The sequence below is a fragment of the Delphinus delphis genome, chromosome 16, assembly GCF_949987515.2.
Source record: "Delphinus delphis chromosome 16, mDelDel1.2, whole genome shotgun sequence".
Classification (NCBI taxonomy): Eukaryota; Metazoa; Chordata; class Mammalia; order Artiodactyla; family Delphinidae; genus Delphinus; species Delphinus delphis.
The window spans coordinates 24543227-24557438 of NC_082698.1; the positions used below are offsets into that span (position 1 = coordinate 24543227).

General features: G+C 40.8%; 1 protein-coding gene across 1 annotated transcript in view; it reads left to right on the forward strand.

Annotated features, from left to right (window-relative positions):
- The window catches only part of CFAP43 (cilia and flagella associated protein 43), a 99300-nt gene that overhangs the window by 45491 nt on the left and 39597 nt on the right, over positions 1-14212 (forward strand). Inside the window, exons 13-19 of the mRNA XM_060033571.1 lie at positions 1294-1434; positions 2245-2417; positions 3554-3703; positions 5787-5917; positions 7611-7758; positions 10242-10334; positions 11094-11171. Of these exons, the coding sequence (XP_059889554.1) occupies positions 1294-1434; positions 2245-2417; positions 3554-3703; positions 5787-5917; positions 7611-7758; positions 10242-10334; positions 11094-11171 (914 nt within the window). The remainder of the gene's footprint in view (positions 1-1293; positions 1435-2244; positions 2418-3553; positions 3704-5786; positions 5918-7610; positions 7759-10241; positions 10335-11093; positions 11172-14212) is intronic.

The window sequence follows — 14212 nt, forward strand, 5'->3', positions numbered from 1 at the left end:
TCAACATATCTGGTCAGTCAGAGTGTGGGATGGGAAAAGCTACCTACTCTGAAGTTGTGGGCAGAGGAAGACAAGGCAGTGAAGAAAACTAAGGATGGGCCAGAGTAAAGACAGAACTGGGAGTCACCCACTCCAGGAAGAGCTTGAAGAAGGAAGGCTACGTGAAGGGGTGGATTGTGGCAGAAGTGTGAGTGGGGTGAGGGCTAGGATGAGGCAGTCAGTGTGTGAGCCCAGGGACAGCTACTCCTCTGGAACAGGGAGACAAAGAGGTTCAGGAGGGAGTGGAGGTCAGAAAAGGAAGTCAGTAAGTAGCAACTTCTGTTCTTAGAAATTTGCAGTGGAGAAAAGAGAATTAGTAACTTCTAAAAGAGAATTAGAATTAGCAGGGTTGAAGGAAGGTCCTAATTTGAAGATAGGGGAGTCTTGAGGACTGAATAGGGGAAGCCATACAAGACACAAGAAAATTAAAAGAGATAATTGATAGCCCATGGTGTAATAAGATATTAGAGGTGTGGGCTCAGAATCACAGATGGAAAGGGTTACATTTTGTTCCCACAAAAATGTCAAGAAATGAAGCAGGAAGATGGGTACAAACAGAGAGAAAATGTGAGATTCAGGATAAGAAAGTTGAGGTCAAGTTTGTGTCAGATGTTTTCTGTCTTCCTCGTTAAGTAAGACGAAAGGTCATCCAGTGAACACCTGAGGGGAGGGGCTGAGATGGGGCCTGAGAAAGTGGACATATGCTGAACAGTCCCTGGGGAGAGAGGCAGTAGTGAATCTGGAGAGAATTCAAGGTGGGCCCCAAGCACCTTGCAGAGGTCAGATCACCTGGGTTTCTGGAGGACAAACTCACAAAGGCATGTGTAATCCCACCACACCCGCAAAACCTTGACTACAGATGCAAAGAACACTGATGCCTGAGTTTATTCAGTATCGGGAATGGGCAGATGGCTGGAGGGTGCCAGAGCGTGCAAGAGGCCAGAGCGTGCAGCTGCTGCTGAGTGGGGTGGACATGGCAGACTCTGGAGGCCTCTCTGTCTGGAAAGAAGCTGAGTCCAACCGAGCTGGATTGAGTCTGCCAACCCAGACATCTACTGTGGAGAAGCCCCCATCTGTTCATCAAAAATGTTTCCATCACTTATGTTTAAAGGTCACTTAAATATCCAGTAAATAAATTTGGATCTAAAGATTTAGTGAAGGCAGTTCTGTAGTGTGATATCTTACCTGGGAGTATAAAAGATTCTATAAACTTATCAATGATGACTTGTGGTGTTGATTTCCATTTTCTTTCAGAGGTGGGCAAAGGCATTTTACAAATATCCACAGTGTCTCCTTTGGAAACAGATATAGTAGAAGTGATGGTGCTTTCCCCACTTCCAGAAACAGGAAGAAGCAGGCTGGAAATATTTACTCTGCCTAAAATACTACCACAAGGTAAAGAAAAAAATGATCAACAAATTCTGTCCTGGGCATCCAGTTGAAGAGCTGCTATAGCTTTCCTTCTTTTTTTTTTTTTTTTCCTGGTGATAGCATTTTTTTTCCTTTTAACATGTGAAGAGGTTAAAATGGCCACCACCTTTTCTGTGTCTTACAAAATGAAATTGATGTGGCTGCTAAATAACGTGAAATGTGGACTTTCCTCTAGGTCCTGTCATTCATATGAATCTGTCTTATTATCAGAGAAAAAACAGGACCAACTGTCACTTTTGTCAAATTGATTTGTCATTTTGTGATGTCTCTTTTTTGTAGCCTTAAATATACATAGTCAAATCAGATAGGTTACTTTGTAGTTACGTTCACTGATAAAATTATAAAGAAAGCTTTTGGGATAAAAAGGTCTGATAAAATAGACACTTTATTTTATCAATAGATAACAAATATATCTGGGTAGCTATTTTGCAAATATATAATTATAGAGTATAAAAGAGTCAAAAACCTCAAAGTACTTTTGTGTCTTAATTAAGACTCTAGACCATCATGAGTTTCTTTTAATGCTGTCTCTACTTAACTGATAAAATTAACCAAGGCTTTATAAAAGATATTTTACTCACTATTAATCATTTAATACTCAAGTATTTCTAATGGAGCCAAGTTGCTTTCCAATCATTTTTATCTCCTAATAGTTTCTGCATTAATTGAGCATTTAACTTTTTTATTTTGCTTTTCATAGTTTTCATAACAATTTTTTAAAAATAAAATCAATATATGGTGCAAGTGATTTCTCTTCTTCCCCAAATCTTATAGTTTCTGCAAGCTTTGCTGATGAACGAGGGAGGCTGAGAGATGCATTCATTCATAAGTTCGTGTATGAGATAGAGCATACTCTGTCCTCAGCTGTCTTGAACTTTCAAAGTAGCCGAATATATGGCTTCTGTAACCAAGTGCCATACATCTGCAGCTATCTTCTTCCTGAAAAAGTATGCCAAAACTTAAGCGTGCTATCATTTTTCTTAGCCGTCAAGATTGACACATCGTATCAATTAGATGTGATCCATGCTTTAACACTCTAGTCCAGTTAACAAATGTCTTTATTATAGTAACATAATTTCTTTGAATTAGATATATGTTAGCATGATTTGTTAATTCATCATAAAATACATTTGAGCAGCCTCACACTTACAACATCATACTTGTCAGATAAAAGTGCAGACGACATGATATCAGTTTAGTGCCTTTCAAAACTATTTTTTAAAAATCTATCATTAGAAAATCTATTCCACAGGTGTCAGCAGCTACAGGGTTGATGATTTTGGGTGGAACTTTGTACCTGAGTCCTAAAGAAAATTGCACAAAATACCTAAACTATGTTTCTGGCATCCTTTCATCATACTCTCCTCAAACTTCTCCCATACTGTGTCATTTCCTGCTACATGTACTGACCCAGGTTATCTATCACCCTTGCTTTTCTAAATCCTTCAATCAAAGGGCTTCTCTCCCAGAGTAGACAATGTCAGCAAGGTCTGAGACAAAGACATTCAGAGACGGAAGAAATGGTTTATCATAAGGAGGATTCAAGAGAAGCTTCCTGGTGGAAGTAATATTTGCACTGGACTTTGAAGAATAAGTCAGATTTAGACATGAGAAATATTGCGTGCAATCTTGGCAGGGAGGTGGGGTTCCTTATATAGGGAGGGGGGCCAAATTGGTGGGGATGGGTTGGGGAAGGGCATTCCAGACAAAAGCCACAACACATGCAGAGGTTTGAAGGTGGGCATACATGAGAAACATGGGGGGAAATTGACTCATTTATTTTGACTTGAGCACAGGGGTGTATGAAATGGATTAGTGAGAAATAAAGATTGTCAGTTGTAGGCTGGGATTTTTAATGGTAGCTAACATGCAAAGAAGACTTTTCTTAGTTGGCCAAAATGAACTTCTACTTGCAATCAGAGATGGAAAATGTGGTGCAAATACAGGTGCCCACTTTATCATGTATCAGTTTATTTCCAATGACAGTGTTTTTGGCTTTGAATCTGACTCGATATGCTCAACTGCAAACCCCAAGGTACCACTGCCCTGAGCTTTTCTATAATGTGGTCATTTCCTTTGGCAGGAGCATAGTGGTATTTGCATTCTTAAGTCATACCAAAAAGTACAAAGCAAGCAATATGGACCTGGAATGCTCTCTCTGTCTCCACATGGATTGTGGCTCATAACAATAGCTAAATGTGGAATTCTGTGTATCCGAGATATTCATACTTTGGTAAACTCCTTTTTCTTTTTTTCCAGTTATGGGATGTGTGTCTTGATCTCATATAAGGAACAAAAGCTCTTACAATAGGAATTAGAACTCTTAAGTAAATTGGCTCACAACTTATTTCAATTGACTCACAACTTATTTAGCTCTAATGGTGTTATTGATTCCAACACTGGGTGTATTTATGTGCTAAGGTTTGAGTCTCTAAGGGAGGAAATGCCAACAAATAGACTGAGACCTTGCAAAGAAGGAACATGGGGCTGGGATACAGTAGGTGAGCTCCAGCCCAGCTCCATCACCACTTACTGTGTGTCTTGGAAACTCACTGAGCCTCACTGAGCTTCAGCTGCTCCTCTGCAATTTTAGGGAAGCCTTGCTTGCTCTCACCCTGTGGGATTCTGGTGAGAGCTGGTGAGAGGGTACATGCAAAACTTCTTTGGAAATAGTGAATTGCTGTGCAAACCTAGGGTTGATTACGGCTAGCTCCCTGGCCTGGAGGGCCTCTAGGCTTGTTGCTGCCACCCCGCCACCTGACTCTTCATGTGATGCTAGAAGAGCATAAGGGAGAAGGGTGTGGCCCTTACTGAGTCCTCCCCTATCACTTGCAGACCTTGATGTCACCAGTACCACTACCATTTCTGATTTCCATTTTTCTCAGATCTCTGAAAAAATGAAAATAGTTTCTTCTCCCAAAAAAGTGAAAGATCCTTTTCTAGGTTTTGAGACCGAGTAGTACTGGTTATCAATTTAATTTAATTCGGTCAGTTATTTTTACCCAGGGATCTACCCCACACACCCAAAGCCTCACAATCACCCCACATGCCACTCTCCCATGGGGCCACAGGTAAACTGGGCCCTGGCTGTGCATATCCAGCTCTCCTTGCTCACTTGTGCAAGAAAGCATATTTGGAATATAGTTGGGCAAAAGTGACATTATTATTATATAGGAAAAATCTTAAATCCCTTAGAAATTATTTTTAGGTGAACAATGTGCAAACTCTGCTACATTGTCTCTTATTCAAATGATTTGTAAATGTACGCTACAACTGATAGTGGCAAGACGTCAGAGTTTTTCTGGGTGAGCCTATGCAAAGTACCTCATAGAGGAGGTTATTCATGGCAGTACTGTTTGTAAAAGCAACCTAATGTCCATCATCAGAGGACTGGATAAATAAATAATGGTACATAAACAGTATATAAATAAAGTATGGAATATTATGCTGTAATACAGAATGAGGAAATCTTTATGAAACGGTATGGAAAGAATCCCAAGATATATTGTTAAGGAGGAAAGGCAAGGTGTGTAATATACGTATTATGTTACAATTTATGTTAAAAATTGTTTGTATAAAAATTTGTTTATGTACATTAAAAAAACTCTGAAAGGATATTGGAGGAACTAATAATATTGATTGCCTTTGGGAGGTGTTGGGGAATGGGGGCAGGAAGGAGATTTCACTGCATACTCTTTTATAGTTTTTTAATTTTGAAACATTTGAATGTATTGCCTATTCAAAAAACTAAAAAATTTTAAAGGCATCATGGTTGATAACTAGTGTGACAAAGAAATCTCAGTTTTTAGTCAAAGAGTTTAAACCATTGCACTGTGTACCAGTTAGTGATTTGTTTGGGTTCTAATGAAACTGGTTTAATTGGCATCCTCTGTCATTCTTCACAGAGCCCATCACCTTCTCTCATCACACTCAGCCTCTCTGCACATAAAGGGAACTTGCCTAAAATCCTTGAAGGCATCTGAATTTGCCCGCACTGCTTGCTCAAGGCCCCTTCTCGTAGTCTTCAGCAAGTCCATTCACCTCTCTGTCTGATTTTCCTATTATAAATTGATGATAATAATCCCTCTTCTTCCATATTACACAGAAGGGAGAACAAACCAGTACTGGTGACTGTATTTTGTACTAGGAATTTTCAGTGCTATGAATTATTAAGAGGCTACTCCATACCAGCTAAAATGCTGTTGACAAATAGAAAAAGGTTTATCCACGAGCAAAAGTGCACGTAACCCCCTTAGAAAAACCATGTGGTAGAATCGCATTTGTAATTTCTGCACTTTGTTCCTAAAACTATTAAGGAAACATTTGTTCAGTGTCGGAGTCATTCTCACCAGGGGCATGGAATTCAGTCGGTGAGAATTTCAATGGATGGACAAAGCATTCTGGTGAATGGGAAGCATGACGGCACCCTTGTTAACCTGAAATGGAGGTAAGTACAGTATACAATAAGCAACCTCACATGATACGGTGTTTTAAAATAAAGATGTTGTTATTATTTAGGTAATAGCAAGGCCAACACAACAGGAGACAACTGCCATTGAAAAGATTGTTATACTAATCATCCCAAGAGGAGGGGGTGCTATGGGGGTGCCACATGGGGAAGCACCAGGGAGGGTAAGGAGGCAGAGGGAGCAGGGAAATGTGGGCAAGTGTCTTCAATATGGTTTCTATGGCAAGGAGCGGGAAGGTTTGGGACTGACTAGTTTGGATAATTTAATTGGGCTCTGGGCCATAGGGGCTGCTGCTAGTTTTCTGGTACTTGACCCAGGGATGATTAGGATAGAAATAGTGGCCCCAAGTGTGAAAGCCCAATAGAGGATTTGGTTGGGGATGTGGGCTCTGAGTTGGTGGGTTTGCATTTGAAAGGTGAGCTCCAGATGAGTTGTTTACCATCTCTATGAATTGCTGGTCCTGGGAGGGGCATTTCCTCCAAGGTTATTAGCAAGACCCCAGATGTCAAAGCATCAAAATACAAAAAATAAAAAGACCCAGTTAAGACCTATGAAGTGACCAGTCCTCCCTTTCATAAAATCTGTTGGAGGAGCACAAGGAATGAGGACAATTCTGAACAGTAGATCATTTTTATAACTCCTATTTATCTCTAAAAAACCTGACATAGGTATGTATGTATCTGTAAACACATACACGTTTACTTTCCTAATTAGACTTTGCCTAGACAATATTAAATTATTTAGACTTTGCTTAGACTAAAATTAAAATCCTAAATAAACAAATATTAGCCAAGCATACAGATAATGGCCAGGGCATAGAGAACATGAAGGTGACACCCTGGACTTGAAATGTTACCTTGTTTGATCTGCCGATGCACGTCACTAGTCAATGCGCAATTCATTTCCACAAAAATTTCACGGTGCCTCCTGTGAGCAAAACAATAATAAAACATGGCGTATCTCAGTGACACTGTGAAATGTTACATATTATGGAGGTTCTATATCATAGCAATTTTGGTCACCACTTATTTCAAAGACCCATTTGACGACTGACTGTATCATCATGCCCATTTTATACGTGGAATCCTGAATAAAACGCTAACCTGTATCTCACTATATAAATCCTAATGCATTCTTTGTAGTAAGGGATCACATAGCATCTCAGGCAACAGCAAACATGTGCTGGAGCCCTATTTACGGCAGTGAGGACATTTCCATCCATTGGCAGTTAATCTCATGGACCTCTGACTCAAAAACCGTTGAGTTTGAAAACTTGGTCCAGCACTGGTGACCTTAGGCATCTGACAATCCCTCTAAATCATCTATAACCATGTTATTCAAGGTGGAATCTGCAGCACCTGTGAGCTTGTTAGAAATGCATATTCTTGGGCCTCATCCAGACTTTTCGAATCAGAATCTCTATGGGTGGGGCCCAGGAATCTGTTATAACAAACCCTCCAGGCCATGCTGATGTGCCTGAAGTTTGAAATGCCCTGGTGTATTGAGTGGAAGTAATAATACTTTCCTGAGTGTGGGGAAATATGTGTGCAGAGAACTGTCCACATATTTCTTTGCATAGAAATGGTTAGGTATCTGGAAATAATACTGCTAAATGTGTCTTTTTCAAATTGTGATTTTGTAGCCTATGTGTTTTCTTTTTTATTAATACAGGCAGTTTGGAGGAAACTTAGCCAATGAAATTCTTGAATATAGCCAGCAACTTTCAACTTACCTGGAGAACACCATGGATGAGGAGAATGATTATTTAAGTATAGCAAAAAAAGATTCCTTGGATTTGGGATCAGAACCTGAACATGCAGTTGAGTTTCACTATAGTTTTCTTTCTCCTTCCTTCCTCCCTCCCTCCTTTCTTTCCTTCTTTTTTTTTAAATTTTATTTATTTATTGATTGATTTTGGCCATGTTTGGTCTTCGTTGCTGCGTGCAGACGGGCTTTCTCTAGTTGTGGTGAGCGGGGGCAACTATTCCTTGTGGTGCACGGGCTTCTCATTGCGGTGACTTCTCTTGTAGCAGAGCATGGGCTCTAGGTGTGCCGGTTCAGGAGTTGTGGCATGTGGGCTCAGTAGTTGTGGCTCGCGGGCTCTAGAACACAGGCTCAATAGTTGTGGCGCAGGGGCTTAGTTGCTCCGTGGCATGTGGAATCTTCCCAGACCAGAGCTTGAACCCCTGTCCCCTGCATTGGCAGGCAGATTCTTAACCACTGCACCACTAGGGAAGTCCCTGTTTCCTTCTTTTTTTTCTTCCTTCCTTCCTTCCTAAATCAGATATCAGTTTTCAGTTTGTGGTTTTCTTTGAGCAGATATTTTAGTAATGTTCCTCATTATCCAGCTACCTCATGATTTTCAAAAAGAGCGTGCACTACATTTAAGAGAAAATATTCAGCCTTTCTCAACACAAATATCACATTTCAGATCTCATTTAAACCATAGTACAAGATCTGTCTGGGCTTGCTTTAAAAAACAAATCTACTACAATTCTGGCGCTTGTTCAAACTAGTCTCTCTATACTTTTACATCACATACATTATTTAGGATGTGTCTAGCCAGAGAACATTTATTCACTCAATCATTTAACAAATATTTATCGAGTGCCTACAAAGTGCTGGACTCTGGGGGATACAGGCATGAAAAGATAGGAAAAGTTTCTGCTTTCATGGAGCTTACATGCTAATTGGGGGTTGGGTGTGAGCAGAGAGAGATAGATAAATAATCAAATAAATAAGAAAAAAATAGGTAGTAACAAGATCTATTTTGTTACCAAATAATCTATTTTTGTTACCAAACCAAATAAAATGGTTTGGTGTGATAGTGTTTGGCTGGAATAGCCCCTCCACGGAGAAAGGCTGTGATCTGACTTAAAAGAAATGTGCCAATATGTGGGGGAGGGGCAAGCACTCAGGGCAGAGGGAGAAAGAGCTTGGCACGTTTGAAGACTTAAAAAAGGCCTGTGCAGCTGAAGTGAGCAAGGGAGAGAGTGGTAGGGGATAAGATCCTGGAGGTGGGAAAGAAGGGCTTTGTAAAGCAGGTAGCATTTGGACATAATTTTACGTGTAATGAGAACCTATTAAAGTGTTCTGAGCAGAGGACTTACAAGATCTTATTTACGTTTTTGAAATGATTACTTCCGCTGTGTGGAGAATGATTCCTGTAGGGCACAAGAGTAGAAGCAGAGAAGGAGTTAGAAGGCTTAGGTACCAGTGATAGAGGTGCAAGAGTGTTGTGGAGAGGTGGTAGTTTCCAGGCAGTTTGCAGAGGTAGAGCTGACAGAACTTCTGATGAATTGGACATAGAGGGAAAGGGAAAGAAAGGACTCAAGGATGACTCCTAGATATTTTACTTGAAGAACTATGTAGGAGAAGGTACCATTCACAGAGAAGGGGAAGACTGTGGGGAGAGGAGCCACTGTGGGGAGAAAGAAGGGGATCTAAAATCAGTTCCCTGGACTGAGCATGAGAATACTGTTAGACATCCAAGTGAGATACCAAGTACGCTATTGTGTAGATGTTCTGGGGAGAGTCCAGGACTCGAGATGTTGATTTGAGAGTCAGGGGCATATGAATGGAATTTAAAGCCATAAAACTGAGTAAGATCATCATGGAAGAGTGGATGGTGAGAAACAGAAGGGGACCAAGATAGAGCAACTTCTAGAACTCCAGGAGAAGAATTCAGGGAGGCGAAGGAGATTGAGAAGGGGCAGCCAGTGAGGTTGCAGGAGAACCAGCAGAGTGTGACGTTCCAAACTCTTTCAAGATTTTTTGCTGCAAAGGGAGCACAGAAATAGGGTGGCAGCTAAAGGGGAAGGTGGTGGTCAGTGGAGAGTAGATTTCCTGGGACAGGAGATTCCAGAGCATGTTTAGATACTGTAGGGAAAGATTCAGTAGAAGGCAGAAATGGATGATGCAGAAGGGTGATGGAAATTTTTTTAAGTTCAGAGGCTTCAAGAAGAAGGAAAAGATTAAGATCCTAAGCACAAATGGTGGGGCAGGCCTTGATAGGCAGCAGCATTTGGTCTACAGTAACAGGAAGAAGGCCAAGAGTGATCTGGTGAACGTGTGACCTGTCTGATCATTGCTGCTTTCTCAGTGAAAAGTGTGGCTGATATAAGCACAGAATGGAAGGAATAAAATTAGCTAAACATTACATCTTGAGCAGGCAAAATGTTTGGTAGTATATTTTAAAATGCAACAAGTGAAGAGGGATTCAAAGCAATTAAAGTAGGGTAGGAGGAGAACTTGATGAATTTTTAATTTAAGATATGTCTGTCTTCTTCTAAGATAAATGAGAATGTGAGGTTAAGCGATGACTCATTACAAGAGGAATTAGTCAAAGTTGATAATACGGTGGAAATTCCCTGGATACAACAAAAAAACCAAGAGGTATTTATAAAACATGAGAGAAGTTTGAAATAATGCTTTGTAGGGGTGCCAAATAGATTAGTTTCCTGTGAAACCCCTTGGAAAGTTAGAAAGTGGAAAGAGATACTACTTGGCAGACCATTACATCGTATAAGTGTACCTTCCCTGAAAGCAGGCAAACACACTAAACACGGCCCAGTGTTTTAGATAAAGTTATGTGAGCTTTAAGTGCTGTACTTAGGCTAATACGAAACCCGAGAAAAGTGTCCACGTAGGCCAAAGCAAAGAATGAACTAACATACCTCATGCTGAAGTACATTTGGGGGGATGCTGCAAGGTAGCCTTAAATAAAAGGGGTGGGCCCGCAACAGAAGAGACATTGTGGCTTCTGATGTGCAGAAAGGTGACATAGGTGGCAGCCTGTGTCTGGATTTAGCTTGCTTATCTAGTCTCACTCAAGTTCCCAATAAAATAGCAGACTAGTTTTCTGTTAGCAACTGTTCTTTAATTTTTCACTAAATTATTTTCTTTCTGTTGGCCTTATCATTGACCTCAGTTCCAAGTTGCTTCAGCGGCCACTTACATAGTAGCAATTTAGATTTAAGCAAAGTATTGCAGTGGTATTATTTCATGTACACTTTATATTATTAGTCTTTAATTTTTTTCCTTATTTCTGTTTCTAGGGAAGTGCTATCTATGTATCTAAGTATGTATATATGTACCTATCATCTCGCTATCGTCCCTGTTGCTTGTTTAAATGATGTACTTTCTCCATTCCAGGCCATCAAAAACGAGGTTAAACTGTTTTCCAACAAAAGGAAAGAGATAAAAAGAGGAATCAAAGCACTTGCTAAAACTGTAAGTGTTGCGATTCCATAGACTAATACATTTGGCTCTCGGTCTAAAATTACATTTTGAACTTTATTTTGTTCAACCCAGCATGAGACACTACACCCCATTTTTTTCTCTGCCTGTAAGCTTAGTTTTCTTGGGCACTTTAATAGGGTATAATTTTTATCATACCATACAACATATAAACAGTGGTTTTCTTCCTGTCTTCCCCAAATACTGTCTTTAATACTTCTTTTTGTCAAAGTTATACATTTACATTTTTACAAATTAAATAATACAGAGTTACATAATTAAAAATAATGTTTTTGGGGCTTCCCTGGTAGCACAGTGGTTAAGAACCCGCCTGCCAGTGCAGGGGACACGGGTTCGAGCCCTGGTCTGGGAAGATCCCACATGCTGCGGAGTAACTAAGCCCGTGCACCACAACTACTGAGCCTGCACTCTAGAGCCCGCGAGCCACAACTACTGAAGCCCGTGTGCCTAGAGCCCGTGCTCCGCAACAAGAGAAGCCACCGCAGTGAGAAGCCTGCGCACCGCAACGAAGAGCAGCCCCTGCTCGCCGCAACTAGAGAAAGCCCATGCACAGCCACAAGACCCAATGCAACCAAAAATAAATAATAAATTTTAAAAAATGTTTTTTCTAGCAGCACCTGCTCTACTTTTCTTCACTATGATTCCTGCAGTCCTGAGGTAATTGTTTTCAGTTCTTTCAGCCTTTTTGTTTGGATATTTACCTCCATCTTTGTAATGGTCTTCTTAATACTGCTATTTCTTGGTATTTCTGTTTTGACACTCGCTGTGGGCTTTCTGGTGTGGAAGAGGAGTACTCAGGTTCTTTTACACCCTCCACCACTACTGTACGCACATAAATCAATGCTCAGTAGGTACACTGTTATAGTTATATATATATTCTTCAGAGCTGAGCCACATGGTATATTATGACTACATTTCCATTTTTACAACTTTATTTTTCCTGGAATTAGCAATTGCCTTTGTTTTAGATTAAGCCTTTCTATTCAGACTCTCTCAAAATGCTAGATACCTGAGGTAATCAATGTCAGTGAATTTTTGTGTGTGTGTGTGAGACCTCCCTTCTAGAGCTTTCTATGTTCCAGCACTAATCTACGCACCTTGCTCTCTAGACCAGGCACACAGCTGCTGTTCTAGGGACTTCTCTTGTCCATCTTCCTGGGAAATTGTCTCACCTGCCTCCTGAGTTAGAGCCCCTGTTTCCAGAGTCCTGTGTGTTTTTCTTTGTCTTCCTGGTGTGCATCTTCCAGTAGCTTTCTAAGCAGGACTGCTGTGCAGGCCCATACTTGGGAACATCATTTATCATGCAGCTGTGCTAGTGTCATTCAAATGTAATACAGTGTGAGTGGTGCCTGCCCCCTAGAGGTGTACAATGCTTTGACTCTGTTCTTGAGAAAGGGTACATAGGAGGTACATTTTTTGAGACGTGGTTTTTCTCAAATACAATGGTTTACCCTCAGAATTTTGAAGACTTGCTCCATTGTCTTTTAGCTTTCAGTGTTTGCTTTAGAGAATTCAATACATTTTTTTTTTTTTTTTTTTTGCGGTACACGGGCCTCTCACTGTTGTGGCCTCTCCCATTGCAGAGCACAGGCTCCGGACGCGCAGGCTCAGCAGCCATGGCTCGTGGGCCCAGCTGCTCCGCGGCATGTGGGATCTTCCCGGACCGGGCCACGAACCCGTGTCCCCTCCATCAGCAGGCGGAATCTCAACCACTGCGCCACCAGGGAAGCCCTCAATATCTTTTTGATTCCCAGTTCTCTAGGTAACCAGATTTTTATCTCTGGAAACTTACAGGATCATTTCTTTTTCTCTGGTGTTTGGAAATTTTACAATATGCACCTTCATACCTTTGATGGATACTCTTGATTTGCTGGTGCAGACTGGAATTACTCTTCACCCTTTTTCACCCTGCTCCTAGCCCCAAGAGGCTGGCCTCTGTGCATGGCATCAGTGAGCTCTTTTGCCTCTGTCTTCTGTTTGGGTTTAGACAGTGAGTGGCATCAGCAGACGATCAAGGGGCAGGAGAAGACAAGGTCAGTGTCTTTATTTCTCCAGTTTCCTCTCTGTGATGTTATGAGTTGGCAGTGACTGCTAGCCCTCTTCTACAGCTACTGATCTCCCCAGGTTCTAGTAACCACTTCCCATCCTTGCCTTTCAGACCTGGGAGTGGTGATAGCTTCCTGTGGTTGCTAGCTTGAGATGCTTTATCATGCCTTGCTGATTTCCCTTACCATGCCAAATCTGTTTTAAAGGTCCCTCTCCCCATTTATGCCATTTGAGTGTGTCATTCTGTTTCATACCAGGACCCTAGCTTGTTTGGGCTTTCTTGTCTCCTTCATGTGCTAGGCACTGGAGCACTTTTAACCAGAAACCTTTCTCTTTCAGGTCTGGGAAATGTTCTTTAATTATTTCTTTGGTAATTTCCTCCCCTTAATTTTTGTTTTCCTGATTACTAATGAGGCTGAACATCTTTTCATAACTCTGAAGACTGAATTTCCTCTTCTATAAATTCCCTGTTCATGTCCTTTGCCAATATTTCTATCGGGTTGCTGGTCTTTTTCTTGTTGATTGTAGAAGTTCTTTATTTTTATTTTTAACTTATATTTCTTTATAATCATTAGCGTTAGCTAAGCTGTGGTAACAAACAAACTCCAAAAATATAATGGCATAGGGATGAGAAGTTTATTTCTTTCCTATATAATAATTCTGGGTAGGTGTTCAGGTCAGCAGCTGCTCTGTTCCATGCAGTCATTCAGAGACCCAAGCTGACAGAGACTCTGCTGTCTCTAGCACATGGCTTCTAAGGTTGCCTTGCTTGATCTCATCCCACTCAGCTGGAACAGGAAAAGAGCACGGAGGCGTGCACTGGGCAAATCTGGAGGTAGCCCTTATTATTAGGTTGCACCACATGAGATTGCTGTTTTATATGGTTCAGCCCAATATACTACAAATATTTTCTGTTTTGTCTCAACTTTTATACTGTGCCTTTTAATTTATTTTTTATATGTATTTTT